Below are 12,669 nucleotides of genomic sequence, written 5' to 3' on the forward strand. Positions count from 1 at the left end.
GTCTGCCTGTGTGTGTGCTTGTGGCTGTCTGCCTGTGTGTGTGTGTGTGTGTGGCTGTCTGCCTGTGTGTGTGCTTGACTGTCTGCCTGTGTGTGTGTGGCTGTCTGCCCCTGTGTGTGTGAGTACCTGTGTGTGTGTGTGTGTGACTGTCTGCCTGTGTGTGTAGGGCTGTCTGCCTGTGTGTGTAGGGCTGTCTGCCTGTGTGTGTAGGGCTGTCTGCCTGTGTGTGTGTGTGACTTTCTGCCTGTGTGTGACTTTCTGCCTGTGTGTGACTTTCTGCCTGTGTGTGTGTGTGTGTGTGACTGTCTGCCTGTGTGTGTCTGTCTGCCTGTGTGTGTGGATGTCTGTGTGTGTGTGTGTGACTGTCTGCCTCTGTGTGTGTGACTGACTGTGTGTGTGACTGTCTGCCTCTGTGTGTGCGGCTGTCTGCCTCTCTGTGTGTGGCTGTCTGCCTCTCTGTGTGTGTGTGTTTGACTATGTGCCCGTGTGACTGTCTGCCTCTGTGTGTGTGACTGTCTGCCTGTAACTGTGTGTGTGAGAGAGACTGTATGTTTGGCTGTATGTATGTGACGGTCTGTCTGTACCTGTGTGTGTGGGGGGGTGGGGGGGGGGCACTGCGAAGATTTTTCGCACAGGGCACCTAAGGGCCTAAGGCCGGCCCTGCATGCACGCACACGACCCCACAAGTTGCCTCACATGCAATACCACAGGCAGCCCCACACATACACAAACCACCAAACACACTATGTGACATATCATCCACACATACAATACCACAAGTAGCCCTGATACATATGCCCACATTCATGGGTATCATACACATTACGACAAACTACTCATGAACATATATAATAACCCACATACGCACACATACAATGCTACAAAGCAACTGCAGCACCCATAATCCAAAAGCACGACATGGCAACATACACACCTCAATTTAAAAAAATAGGACCGGCACGTCAAGATCTTGTTTCAGAACAGCCCTACTGAAAGATTGCCTACCCTGGACTAGACGATTGAGCTACAGCAGGGCCGGACTGGCCCACCGGGATAAAGGGATATTTCCCAGTGGGCCGCGGCTCCTGGGGCCATGTAGCTTCCCTACGAGTATGAAGGAGATAGAGGCAGAGTGGGAGCTGCCGCATCGAGGGTGCACACACTCCGACGGGCTGTCCGCGGCCGCAGCAAGGGCAAGGATGGTGGCCGCCTGGCAGGTCTCAGTAGTAATGACAGCCGTGCAGGACATCCCAGGAGGACTGAGGGAGAACAGCAATGTGGTGTTCTCCCTCTCTATCATGCTCCCTCAAAATTCCCAGCACAGCCACACCATAGAGTAGTGGTTACTCTATGATGTAGCTGTGCTAGGAATTGTGGGAACTTTGAGGGAGCATGATAGAGAGGGAGAACATCAACTTGCTTTCAGTGCTGTTCTCCCAGGGCCACAACTCCTCCAGGCCACAGGAGCTTCCGACCAGGGCCATCAAGCAGAGGCAGCCCCAGCATCAAAGCACAGTGTCCACACAGTGGCCAAAGGTTCAAATGGCCACCAAAGTGACCGTGGTGACTGTCACCACTCCCATGAGGCCCTCAGCTCAGTCTCATGCCTAAGAGAGACCACAGGTAGAAGTTTGCAGGTGCAGCAGGCAAGGAAGAAGAAAAAAAGAAGTACTAGAGGTGGGACAGGAGCAGGAGGAATTTGAAGCACAGTCAGCAAATAGACAACAGTGAGTAACATGGTTTTAATTATTAATTTTTATCACACAAAATAGGCACACTCAAACATACACAGACACATTTGCATACTTAGACACTTACTTACACAAGTACACTCAAGACAGAAGAATTGAGGGCCCCAATTTATTTGTCATATATCTGTTGTATTTTACAATTATTTTTGCTATTCTGCTATATGGCAGTACCCTAAAAACATATTCCGCCTAGATTAACCCCTTAACCACCACGTGACAGTCTACTATGCCATCATACAGTACAGGTCTTTAACGTTCCGTAACGACATCGACTATAATGCAGATGAAATCCTGGATGGTACCAGGAAATCCCAGGTGTCTTTCAATCCCTGAGAATGTCCTGGATCAGCTGGGTTCACAGTTAGTGAGCACAGACTGACAGATGAGATACGTACAGCACTTAAACTGAGCGCTGCGCATAGCCCTTTAAAGCCTCTGAAATACCATGGCTGAGACATTTCTCTCATCCGCTGTGTTTTTGACTATGCCTCCTGGCTGCAGCATTAAGAAAAAGGGTACTGGGTTCCCTCTGTCAGTTGCGGCCACAATTAGTCACGCACAGAGTCACTGCGTCACATAGCCCTTTAAATTTATTGAAATACCACCGCAGAGCAATCACGCTCAGCCACGGTAATTTTAAACATGTCATTGAAAAGATCCGAGTGAGGTCTCCCTGCTTGCCCCATGCTCCTGGATCGCTGCTGGGCTTTTCCAGAGGAGAGGGGAGAGAAAGCTTTCAATATATACATTTTTCTAGCATTCCTGCTAACACAATGTACAGATAGAAGTTGTAACTGATGTAATTCTGACAGTAATACATATACATATATATATATATATACATACTCCAACCTCTGGCACTCACCATCAATGAAAAAAACATGTTTATTATTTATTTTATATATATATAAAATACTAAATAAAGGGAGCACTCTAGGTCTTCTCTTCAGTGAAGAGAAGACCTAGAGTGCTCCCTTTATTTAGTATTTTATATTTGGACGCGGGATTGCACCTAGGCATTTTTTGACCTATAGTATAATAGAGGAGGAGTGCCGTGCTTTCTTATTGTTGTATATATATATATATATATATATACATACACACACACAATGCACACAGAAATGTCGCTAATACATAGCATATGTAATGAGCGCATATTGGCCCAGTCTTGTTGCTAGGTGCACATTCTAGCACAATAACATATTCAAAATGAATAACACACTCATAGGACTTCAAAATAAACAAGATAACATCACAGTTATGCAACCATTTCACCATTTCACCATTTGAGTCCCATTACCAAACTTTCCTTAGCATGTCAAGGTAGTTGGACTGAAACACATTTGCTTAAAATACATTTAAAACATTTTTTCTTTTTAATTTTGAAGCCCTGTGAGCGCTTTGTTTCACATTGGAATAATAGGTTTCCATTTTACTTTATCTTTTCTACCTCGACATCTGCACACTACAGGGCCGGACTGGGAATTAAAAGCAGCCCTGGAAAAAAATTATTTACCAGCCCCATAATGCGTCGCGCCAGCATAGTGTGCAGATACAGAGTTAGAAAAGATAACTTAAAATTTAAATTATTACTCCAACGTGAAAAAAAGCACTCATAGGCTTAAAAAAAAAGAGTGCAGATTTATTTTAAGCAGACGTGCCTTTGCATATAACCAATGTTTCAGTCCAACTACCATGACATATTAAGGAAAGCTTGGTAATGGGACTGAAATGGTGAATGTATGTAGGGCACAGCTGTAAAAAAATTATGTTATCTTGTTTATTTTGAGGTCCTGTGGGTGCACTCTTCACTTTAAATATGTTATTGTGCTGGAGTATGTACCTAGCAACAAGACTGGGCCAATATTTGCTTATTATATATTGTACATATCAATGACATTTCTCAGTGTATTATGCATATATAAATGTACATTAATATATGTGTAAATATTATAGGCATAATTATATATATATATATATATATATATATATATATATATATATATATATATAAAATCAGTGGTGGATCCAGAGCCTGATCTCAGGAGGGGGAACCAATAGATTATTTAAAGAAATAATCCGTGCACAATAACCACTACTGCTCTGTGTAGTGGGTATGGTGCCAGTTGTGCCCGGACCCGCTCCCAGAGTAAATAGTCAAACTGTTTAAGTACAGTTTGACAACTTACCTGGGGTCTGCTGGGATATGGGGCTGTAGTAGGGTATAGGAGCAGTGGTGCAATGTGTGAGGGGTGCAATGTGTGTGAAAGGTTCAGTGTGTAGGGTTCGTGGGGCAATGTGTGTATGGGTGGCTGTGTGTGTAGGGCAATGTGTGTATGGGGGTCTGTGTGTGTGTATGGGGGGGCAGTGTGTGAATGTGTATGGTGTGTGTGTGTGGGCAGTGTTAGTATGGGGCTAGAGTTCACTCTCACCACTTGGACCACCAGGAATCCCTGGTGGTCGCAGTGGTGAGAGTGAACTCTACCCTGTAGCTCCAGGGCTAGAGTTTCCCTGTGGCACTCCCCCCCCCCCTCTGTCTCTCTCTATTCACCCCTCTTTCTCCCCTTGTGTCTCACTCTCCCCCCTTTCCCTGTGGCACTCTCCCTCCCCCTCTGTCTCTCTCTATTTGCCTCTCTTTCTCCCCTTGTGTCTCACTCTCCCCCTCTGTCTCTTTCTCCCTCCTTTCCCTGTGGCACTCTCCCTCCCCCTCTGTCTCTCTCTATTCACCCCTCTTTCTCCCCTTGTGTCTCACTCTCCCCCCTCTCCCTGTGGCACTCCCCCCTCTGTCTCTCTATTCACCCCCCATTCCCTTTGTGTCTCTCTCTATTCACCCCCCCATTCCCTCTGTATCTCTCTCTATTCACCCCCCCCCATTCCCTCTGTCTCTCTCTATTCACCGCCCCTATCCCCTCTGTCTCTCTTTCTATTCACCCCCATCCCCTCTGTCACTCTCTCTATTCCCCCCATCCCCTCTGTCTCTCTCTCTATTCACCCCCCATCCCCTCTGTCCCCCCATCCTCTCTCTATTCCCTCTGTCTCTCTCTCTATTCCCTCTGTCTCTCTCTCTATTCCCTCTGTCTCTCTCTCTATTCCCTCTGTCTCTCTCTCTATTCCCTCTGTCCCCTCTGTCTCTCTCTCTATTCCCTCTGTCCCCCCCCCCATCTCCCCCACCCACCTTAGAGGAGTCAGGGGCCGGCAGAGGAGTCAGGGGGCCGGCAGAGGAGTCAGGGGGCCGGCAACGTTCCACACTGCAGCCTCGCCGGTCGGGCGGCACTCCTACTGCTGAGGGCTGAAGGGGGAGGGAGCATATCTCTACCATGCTCCCTCGCGGTTCCCACAATCCCCAGCAGCATCCGTGCTGTGAATTGTGGGAACCGCGAGGGAGCATGGTAGAGATATGCTCCCCTCCCCCTTCAGCCCTCAGCAGTAGGAGTGCCGCCGGACCGGCGAGGCTGCGATCCGGCCGGGCGGCTCCAGCCTGGAACGCGGCCGCCGGCCCCCCTCTGAGTGTGCCACCGGACCGGCCACCCGGTGGCACATACTTGCGCAGCCCCCAGATGCCGCGGCCCACCGGGAAATTTCCTGGTATCCTGGTGGGCCAGTCCGGCCCTGGCACACTATGCTGGCGCAACGTATTATTGGGCTGGTATAGGATTTTTTTCCAGGGCTGCTTTTAGTTCCCAGTCCGCCCTGAGCTACAGTGTGCCAACATCAAGGTAAATTTCTAAGAAAATGTGTACTGGCTTGACCTAACAAGATTTGTGTACATGTAATCTATACATTGTGCACAAACCATGTACCGAGCATATGTTGTTGTTTTTTCTACCACAGTTTTTCTGGCATTTAATGAATTTCCCCGATTCTTACGGTTATGATCACTGTCCAACTTTCTGTGGTTTAAGGGTTAACAGGTTGGCCACTTGTTCAATGAGATGTATTGATTGTATGTTGCTTGTCTGGCTCACTTATTAAAATGAGTTTTGATGTAATTCCTTTAGCTGGGTTAGAGAAGGCTTATCGCTTGTAGAGTTCTTAATCCTCTGCCCAAGGGGTTGGGTTGCAGTGGCTTACATCACTGGGCATCCTTTCAAGTGGAAATTGTATCCAGTTCATCTAGTGGGGGGATTTACAGTGACTAAGCTCATTAGATGATATTCCTGGAGGTCCTTTTAATTGAAGCCACTTGGGCAAAAGCTCTTCTTGCTTCCTTGCACCAGTTATGGTAAAACGAATATTGTTTATTTAGCTGAATCGGCCTTCAGTGTCTATCTGTGAAGCTTTTTACTAGCAATGTATTCATCCAATTTAAATACTTTAATTAGCTGTGACAAGGGCCTACAACAAGAGGTCTATGCTGGCATTAGTCAAAATGCTGTCTCCTTCATGCTAAGTCAGCTATGCATGTTTAAATTAGCAACATTTAGATGCCCGTGGAATATTGTAAACAAATCAGGCATTTGGCATCTGCAGCTGTAACAGAGGTGCATATTCAATTTGCCAGTTTAAGGTTTGAAATAAAATACTGTCTCCTATCTTCTATAGAGCTGGGGAGAGAAAGCAAAATACTGTATCATTTAGTCACATTGACTTAATAAGTAAATCTTTTTCTTGTGTGAAGCCAACCATATTTCATGATTCATTTTTTTAGCATCATTTAAAGTGAAGTGTAAAATTAGACATTGTCGCGATTTGGCTAGAAATATAAAAGGCCATTGGGTGATGGGGAGAGCCCGTACAGCATGTCACAAAAAACAGGAGAGGATACTCACAATCACAAACTCTAGGTAGCAAAATCACAAGAGTGAGCTGTACCGATTATGTTTTAAAAATCTGTTCTAAAAATAAAAAAAAACTAATAACGTTTTCAAGAACAAAATCAAAAAGAAAGGTTGCAAATCCCACAGTGCAAACCACTAACACAAAATGTTATACAAATGTTAAAATAAAATCTGCACAGATGTGTTGGGGAACCTCACACCCTAATCAGATATTAAACCAGGTGACACAGACAGCACTGAGCTGTCATATTTTAAGTCACTGGAAAGATTAAGAATAATTTGGACAAGATCAAGTAAATAATAAAAGTTAGGTACAACAATTCCTACCATGCTGATTGGATCAGGGAGGCGCGTGTGAGATCTTTTCGACATTAGATAAATACTATCAATTAACAAGATCCTGCAAGGGATACACAGAACAAAGAGGCCTCAACCAGTGTCTTTGACCCTAGTACTTCTCAACACAAAAAGGTATCAGATGTTCATTCCACTACCTCCCCTCTCCCCCCCCCCCCCCCCACACACACACTCCCTCTGTGGTCCACCATATCATTTCATTGATACAAGAATAAAACTCTTTAAATTTTTGCACATTGACTCAGCTTGAGGCTTATTTTTAGCCGTACCCCTTATGAAAACCAGTTGATCGGTTTTGCGTGTCTTGCTGTTATGCCTCAATACAATTCTGCAGTCAGCGGGGAAAATTAATGTCCAAACCACCGCAAAACTATCAGGACGTCTCATTCATTCTTTTGCCTTAGGGAAAATCTGAATATTCACAAGAAATGTTTACGTTTTGCCTTTATCTATTATATACATCCCACAGGTTTTAATGCTTATAATGATCATTGTAGCGATACTACCTCCAATACACCCCTTTTTCTAGTTTGACCCATTTTAATGCTCAACTTGTAAGAGCGAATATTTTTATAATAGACCACACCGGTTCTTTGGATTGTGGCGACCTGTGATACTGCTCCAATTGTTTGAGATAATCGTGCGAATACATAACCTCTGTTAATATTTAAAAAATGTAAAATTGTGAAATAATAATCAAGAATAGTAAAAAAAACAACAACAAAAAAACATGAAATATACTTTAGTATTCTCTATAGAGCAATAATTTGGATAGTTTTTAGAATATTAATAAAAGTTATGTTTTAGCAATATTAGTCTCTCCAACCACCTTTTTAAAATTATTATTTGCTAGATCCATATTAAAAGAATTGGACCAAAATCTTGACATTACCAGTGACAGTCACAATTACAATATGACAAAATAGAGTAGACACAAAAACGAGAAGTTATGGAAAAATACATAACCAAGTGGTACTTACACATAAGGAACATATAATAGAGCTAATAAATGGAAGTTTTATTTGAGTAGTTGCTGTGATCATTGAATGGGGAGCAGCCTTCAAATTGTACCTTGGGTTAGGTTACTTTGCATTTCTTTTCCTTTAGTTTTTAGCTTTCCCTCAAAGCCATAGTTGTAATATTCTAGTATTCAAATAAAGGATGGATTTAATGGAAACACCATGAGTGCTTTCTATAGTTTGGTATGTGGTGTCTCCGAAAACCAGTAATCAATGATTTGTTACAATGTGTGACTTTACATAAAGGGAATCAACACAGCAAAGGAGGAGACTATATTTAAAAGAAAGAAGAGGGGAAAAGGTTTAAAAATAATATCAGGAAGTATTACTATACTGAGAGGGTAGTGGATGCATGGAATAGCCTTCCAGCTGAAGTGGTAGAGGTTAACACAGTAAAAGAGATTAAGCATGTGTGGGATCGGCATAAGGCTATCCTAACCATAAGATAAGGCCAGGACTAATGAAAGTATTTAGAAAATTGGGCAGACTAGATGGGCCGATTGGTTCTTACCTGCCATCACATTTTATGTTTCTATGTGGCGACGCATTGCTATGTTATGATCCAATAGATTAGCCAAGCTTACCCACAAAGAAATAACACCAAACAGTGTGTGTGCACAACACAAATAACATGCATTAGATTGTGGCATGAAAACTCAAACAATCAAAGAGGGGTGTAACAGCATAAGATTCTATTAGGAATATTCAAGTGTTGATGGTAATATTTAGCAAATGTATTATATATATATATATATATATATATATTCGATATTATAGTGTATATACGTATGCAAGCAGGCACACACAGGGAGACAGTGACCCCAGTTAAATTGGGGTTAATTCCCCTGAAGCACTGGTTGTGTCCTGATGGTGAGCATTCACAGCGCTCCTGTATATGTGAAAATGACAGAAGTTGAAGGTCACACGACGTAGCAGCAATTTAGTTTTCGCATTGCTCTTAGATACGTCAGGAGCCACTGATGTTTCTATTTATAGTAATATTTTGACAAATTAAAGTACTTTCACAGCAAAAGATTACTGTGGACAAAGCAAATCTCTGATCTAAAAATAGGTACGTGGTAATGTTCACTTCACGGTCAAGAATATAGCAAAATTCTCATTATTATTACTGGCATTTACAACAACAACATAGCGGTAGTTTGCCGCGCTGTACAACTGGGGAAGAAGAGTACAATATACACTGACCAATGCAAAAGGTTAACACATCTGAACAGGAAGTACAGTTTATTGGTTGGGATTATTTTTACATCAATTTGGCTATCTTAGGCCAAAAACAATTGCAGTACCAGTGTCAGCTCTTCACAATTCCCACTTTAGCAAAAAAACAAACAAACAAACAAACAAAAAAAAACAATGCAGCTTGTACATAAAATTGTTAAAGAATGTATTCATTTATATATATATATATATATATCGTGTAGTGTATTAGGGTAATGTAAAGGCTAGTGTGAAGTGAAGTGTGTTAATGTAGTGTATGAGCTTATGTATAGTATACTGTTTATGGTAATGTAGGGTAGAATGTGTAGTGTATGAGTTAATGTATAGTATATTGTTTAGGGTAATGTAGGGTACAAGGTGTAGTGTATGGGTTAATGTATAGTATATTATTTAGGGTAATGTAGGATAGAATTGTAGTGTATGGGTTAATGTATAGTATATTATTTAGGGTAATGTAGGATAGAATTGTAGTGTATGGGTTAATGTATAGTATATTATTTAGGGTAATGTAGGATAGAATTGTAGTGTATGGGTTAATGTATAGTATATTATTTAGGGTAATGTAGGGTCGAATGTGTAGTGTATGGGTTAATGTATAGTATATTGTTTATGGTAATGTAGGATAGAATGTGTAGTGTATGAGTTAATGTATAGTATTTTGTTTATGGTAATGTAGGATAGAATGTGTAGTGTATGAGTTAATGTATAGTATATTGTTTAGGGTAATGTAGGGTACAATATGTAGTGTATGAGTAAATGTATAGTATACTGTTTAGGGTAATGTAGGGTACAATGTGTAGTGTATGGGTTAATGTATAGTATATTGTTTAGGGTAATGTAGGGTAGAATGTGTAGTGTATGAGTTAATGTATAGTATATTGTTTAGGGTAATGTAGGGTAGAATGTGTAGTGTATGGGTTAATGTATAGTATATTGTTTAGGGTACAATGTGTAGTGTATGGGTTAAAGTATAGTATATTGTTATATACTATACATTAACCCATACACTACACATTCTACCCTACATTACCCTAAATAATGTATAGTATATTGTTTAGGGTAATGTAGGGTACAATGCATAGTGTACGGGTTAATGTATAGTATATTTTTATATACTATACATTAACCCATACACTGCACATTCTACCCTACATTACTATAAACAGTATACTATACATTAACCCATCCACCCTACATTACCCTAAATAATGTATAGTATACTGTTTAGGGTAATGTAGGGTACGATGTGTAGTGTACGGGTTAAGAAGAACTTTATCGTCCAAGTGGTGCCTGAGATTAGTAAGAGTTACAGCCCCAAGCAGCAGCCATTCCAGCTGCCATCATTGAAGTGACAGCAGGTACCATTTGGGAGTCTAGCTCACGCTAATCTTGGGCAGACCGATGTTACATGAAATTATTTGGCACCATTACTTTATCTCACACAGAGCTGAATGCAGTCCAGTTCAGACTACGTGCACCTATTTTGATATGTGGATGGACATTCTAAACAACATAACCACAACAGCTTAGAATGCTGAGCTAACCCACCCCCAGCAATCTCAGCCAATTATCTCTGTCCAGGATGGCCGAAATTGTCAGCGATAATGTGAAATTATCATCATCATCCTCATCATTATTATTATTATTAAATTTCACATTAACAGTGTGGCTGAGGGAGAAGTGGTAATGGGATGCCATACAACATAATCACTACACTGAGCTGTAATGGTTATTTTGTTAAGTGTTCAATAAATTGCTTTAATTCTACAACAAGGGTCATGTTGTAGAACTAAGGTGCCCACAAAAAGGAAACACTTCTCTGTAAGTATGTACAAGGAGGAGAGAGAAGCACGTGGAAACATTAAAATCATAAAAAAATGAAATGGTAAAAATAATACACCACGGGGAAAAAAAAGTAGAAGCAATGAAATAAAATGGTTAAAGAATAAAATATATAGAACAATGTAAAGAATGAGAAAAAAAAAAAAGAGTAAAATTTGTGAAAAAAATAAAATAAAAATAAAAATAAAAATAAAGAGAAAACTGAATGATAGAGAGAAATGAGAGTAGGAAAAAAAAGAGAGAGAAAAAGTCACAGACATAATTATTGCTCTGCTAGTACATTTCTAAAATTGTCTCCATTAATATGTAACCAGTACTCAGCATCATGTTACTGGCTGTACTCTATATAATAGTATAATACAGATAATGGCTCACGCTTTGATTTCAGTATAATAGAAATAAAACAGAACGTGTACCAGAGAACAAAATAGGAAAACTACAAGCATAAATAAATTTAAACTGCATCCAATTCAATATGTAAATAGGATGCACATTTACTCTTATCTAAAATATGTCACACCTTACCGCCCCTTAAAGGGATGCTGTAAGTACCAAAATAACATTATCTTGAAACATTGCTGTTTCAGAAAATGGCAATGTTTACAATCACCCCTCACCATGCCTCTAGTGAAAAAATATATATATATTTATTTTCAATCAAAAAGAAATATATAAATAAATACATATTTGAAAGTTTAAATATGAACTCTGTTGACTCAATGTCAAGCTGTGAGTTGTCTAAAGTGGTCTATTTATCTGTGTTGGACATCTAGGTGACAAAGTATAACCAGTGATGTTAAAGGCACCAACATCAGATTCTGCAGTGGAAGCATCACAAATATCAGCTCAATTTGAGGATTCTGAAGCTCAGTACATAACAGGCCTGGAGACAGCATGGTTTCGAACTCATGACCTGGCACAAGAAAAATTCAAACATTAGACATGGATGCAGTCCTGTTACTCACCATTGTTAAACTGAGTTACTTCTTCCAGGAAAGCTTCAGAAAGTTCAGTGAACAGCTTCTCCTTCTGTCTCATTGATATTCTTTTCTTCGCAGTTAAATGTTCCAAGGTTTTAGAGACGGCATTCAGTCTGCATTCACTTTCTTTCTGAATCTGGAATTTCAAAGACTCGACCACCTTTGCCATATATTCCCAACTGATCATTTTCTCTTGGAGTTCCTTTTAAATTACACGAGAAATCTGCATCACCGTTTACAACTACACTTTTACAATATGATAATAAAAATATATATTTGATAATTCTTACTTTATATTGAAGGCATGAACATCAATAATATCAGTCTGTCGACAGAGGAAGGAAAGCATATTTTGCTAACGTTTTGTTAAGACATTGCATCATGAGAAGGAAGGTTTATCTTCAGTTATTACTATTACTACTGGTATTTATATAGCGTCAGCATATTCCGTATCGCTTGACAATATTATCAAAGGGGGAGATTTCACAATATATGAGACAACTACAAAAACATACAGGAACAATAGGTTGAAGAGGGTCCTGCTCAAATGAGTTTACAGTCTATAGACAGAAACCATATCAAACATTTTAACACACATATGTCTCCTATTCCTATTTCTGTCCAGAAAAGGTATATAAGAAACAAAAAAAACTCACCGAGGCCTTTGGCATTGGCACTCAAGAAAAACGGGTTTGACAACTTC

At 40.6% G+C, this 12,669-nt stretch overlaps 1 protein-coding gene across 1 annotated transcript in view; it reads right to left on the bottom strand.

Moving 5' to 3' along the window:
• EVC (EvC ciliary complex subunit 1) overlaps positions 1-12,669 on the bottom strand; it is an 86,545-nt gene that overhangs the window by 39,772 nt on the left and 34,104 nt on the right. Inside the window, exon 9 of the mRNA XM_063457770.1 lies at positions 11,952-12,168. Coding sequence (XP_063313840.1) covers positions 11,952-12,168 — 217 coding nt within the window. The remainder of the gene's footprint in view (positions 1-11,951; positions 12,169-12,669) is intronic.

The sequence above is a fragment of the Pelobates fuscus genome, chromosome 6 (genome assembly GCF_036172605.1).
Source record: "Pelobates fuscus isolate aPelFus1 chromosome 6, aPelFus1.pri, whole genome shotgun sequence".
NCBI classification, from domain to species: Eukaryota; Metazoa; Chordata; class Amphibia; order Anura; family Pelobatidae; genus Pelobates; species Pelobates fuscus.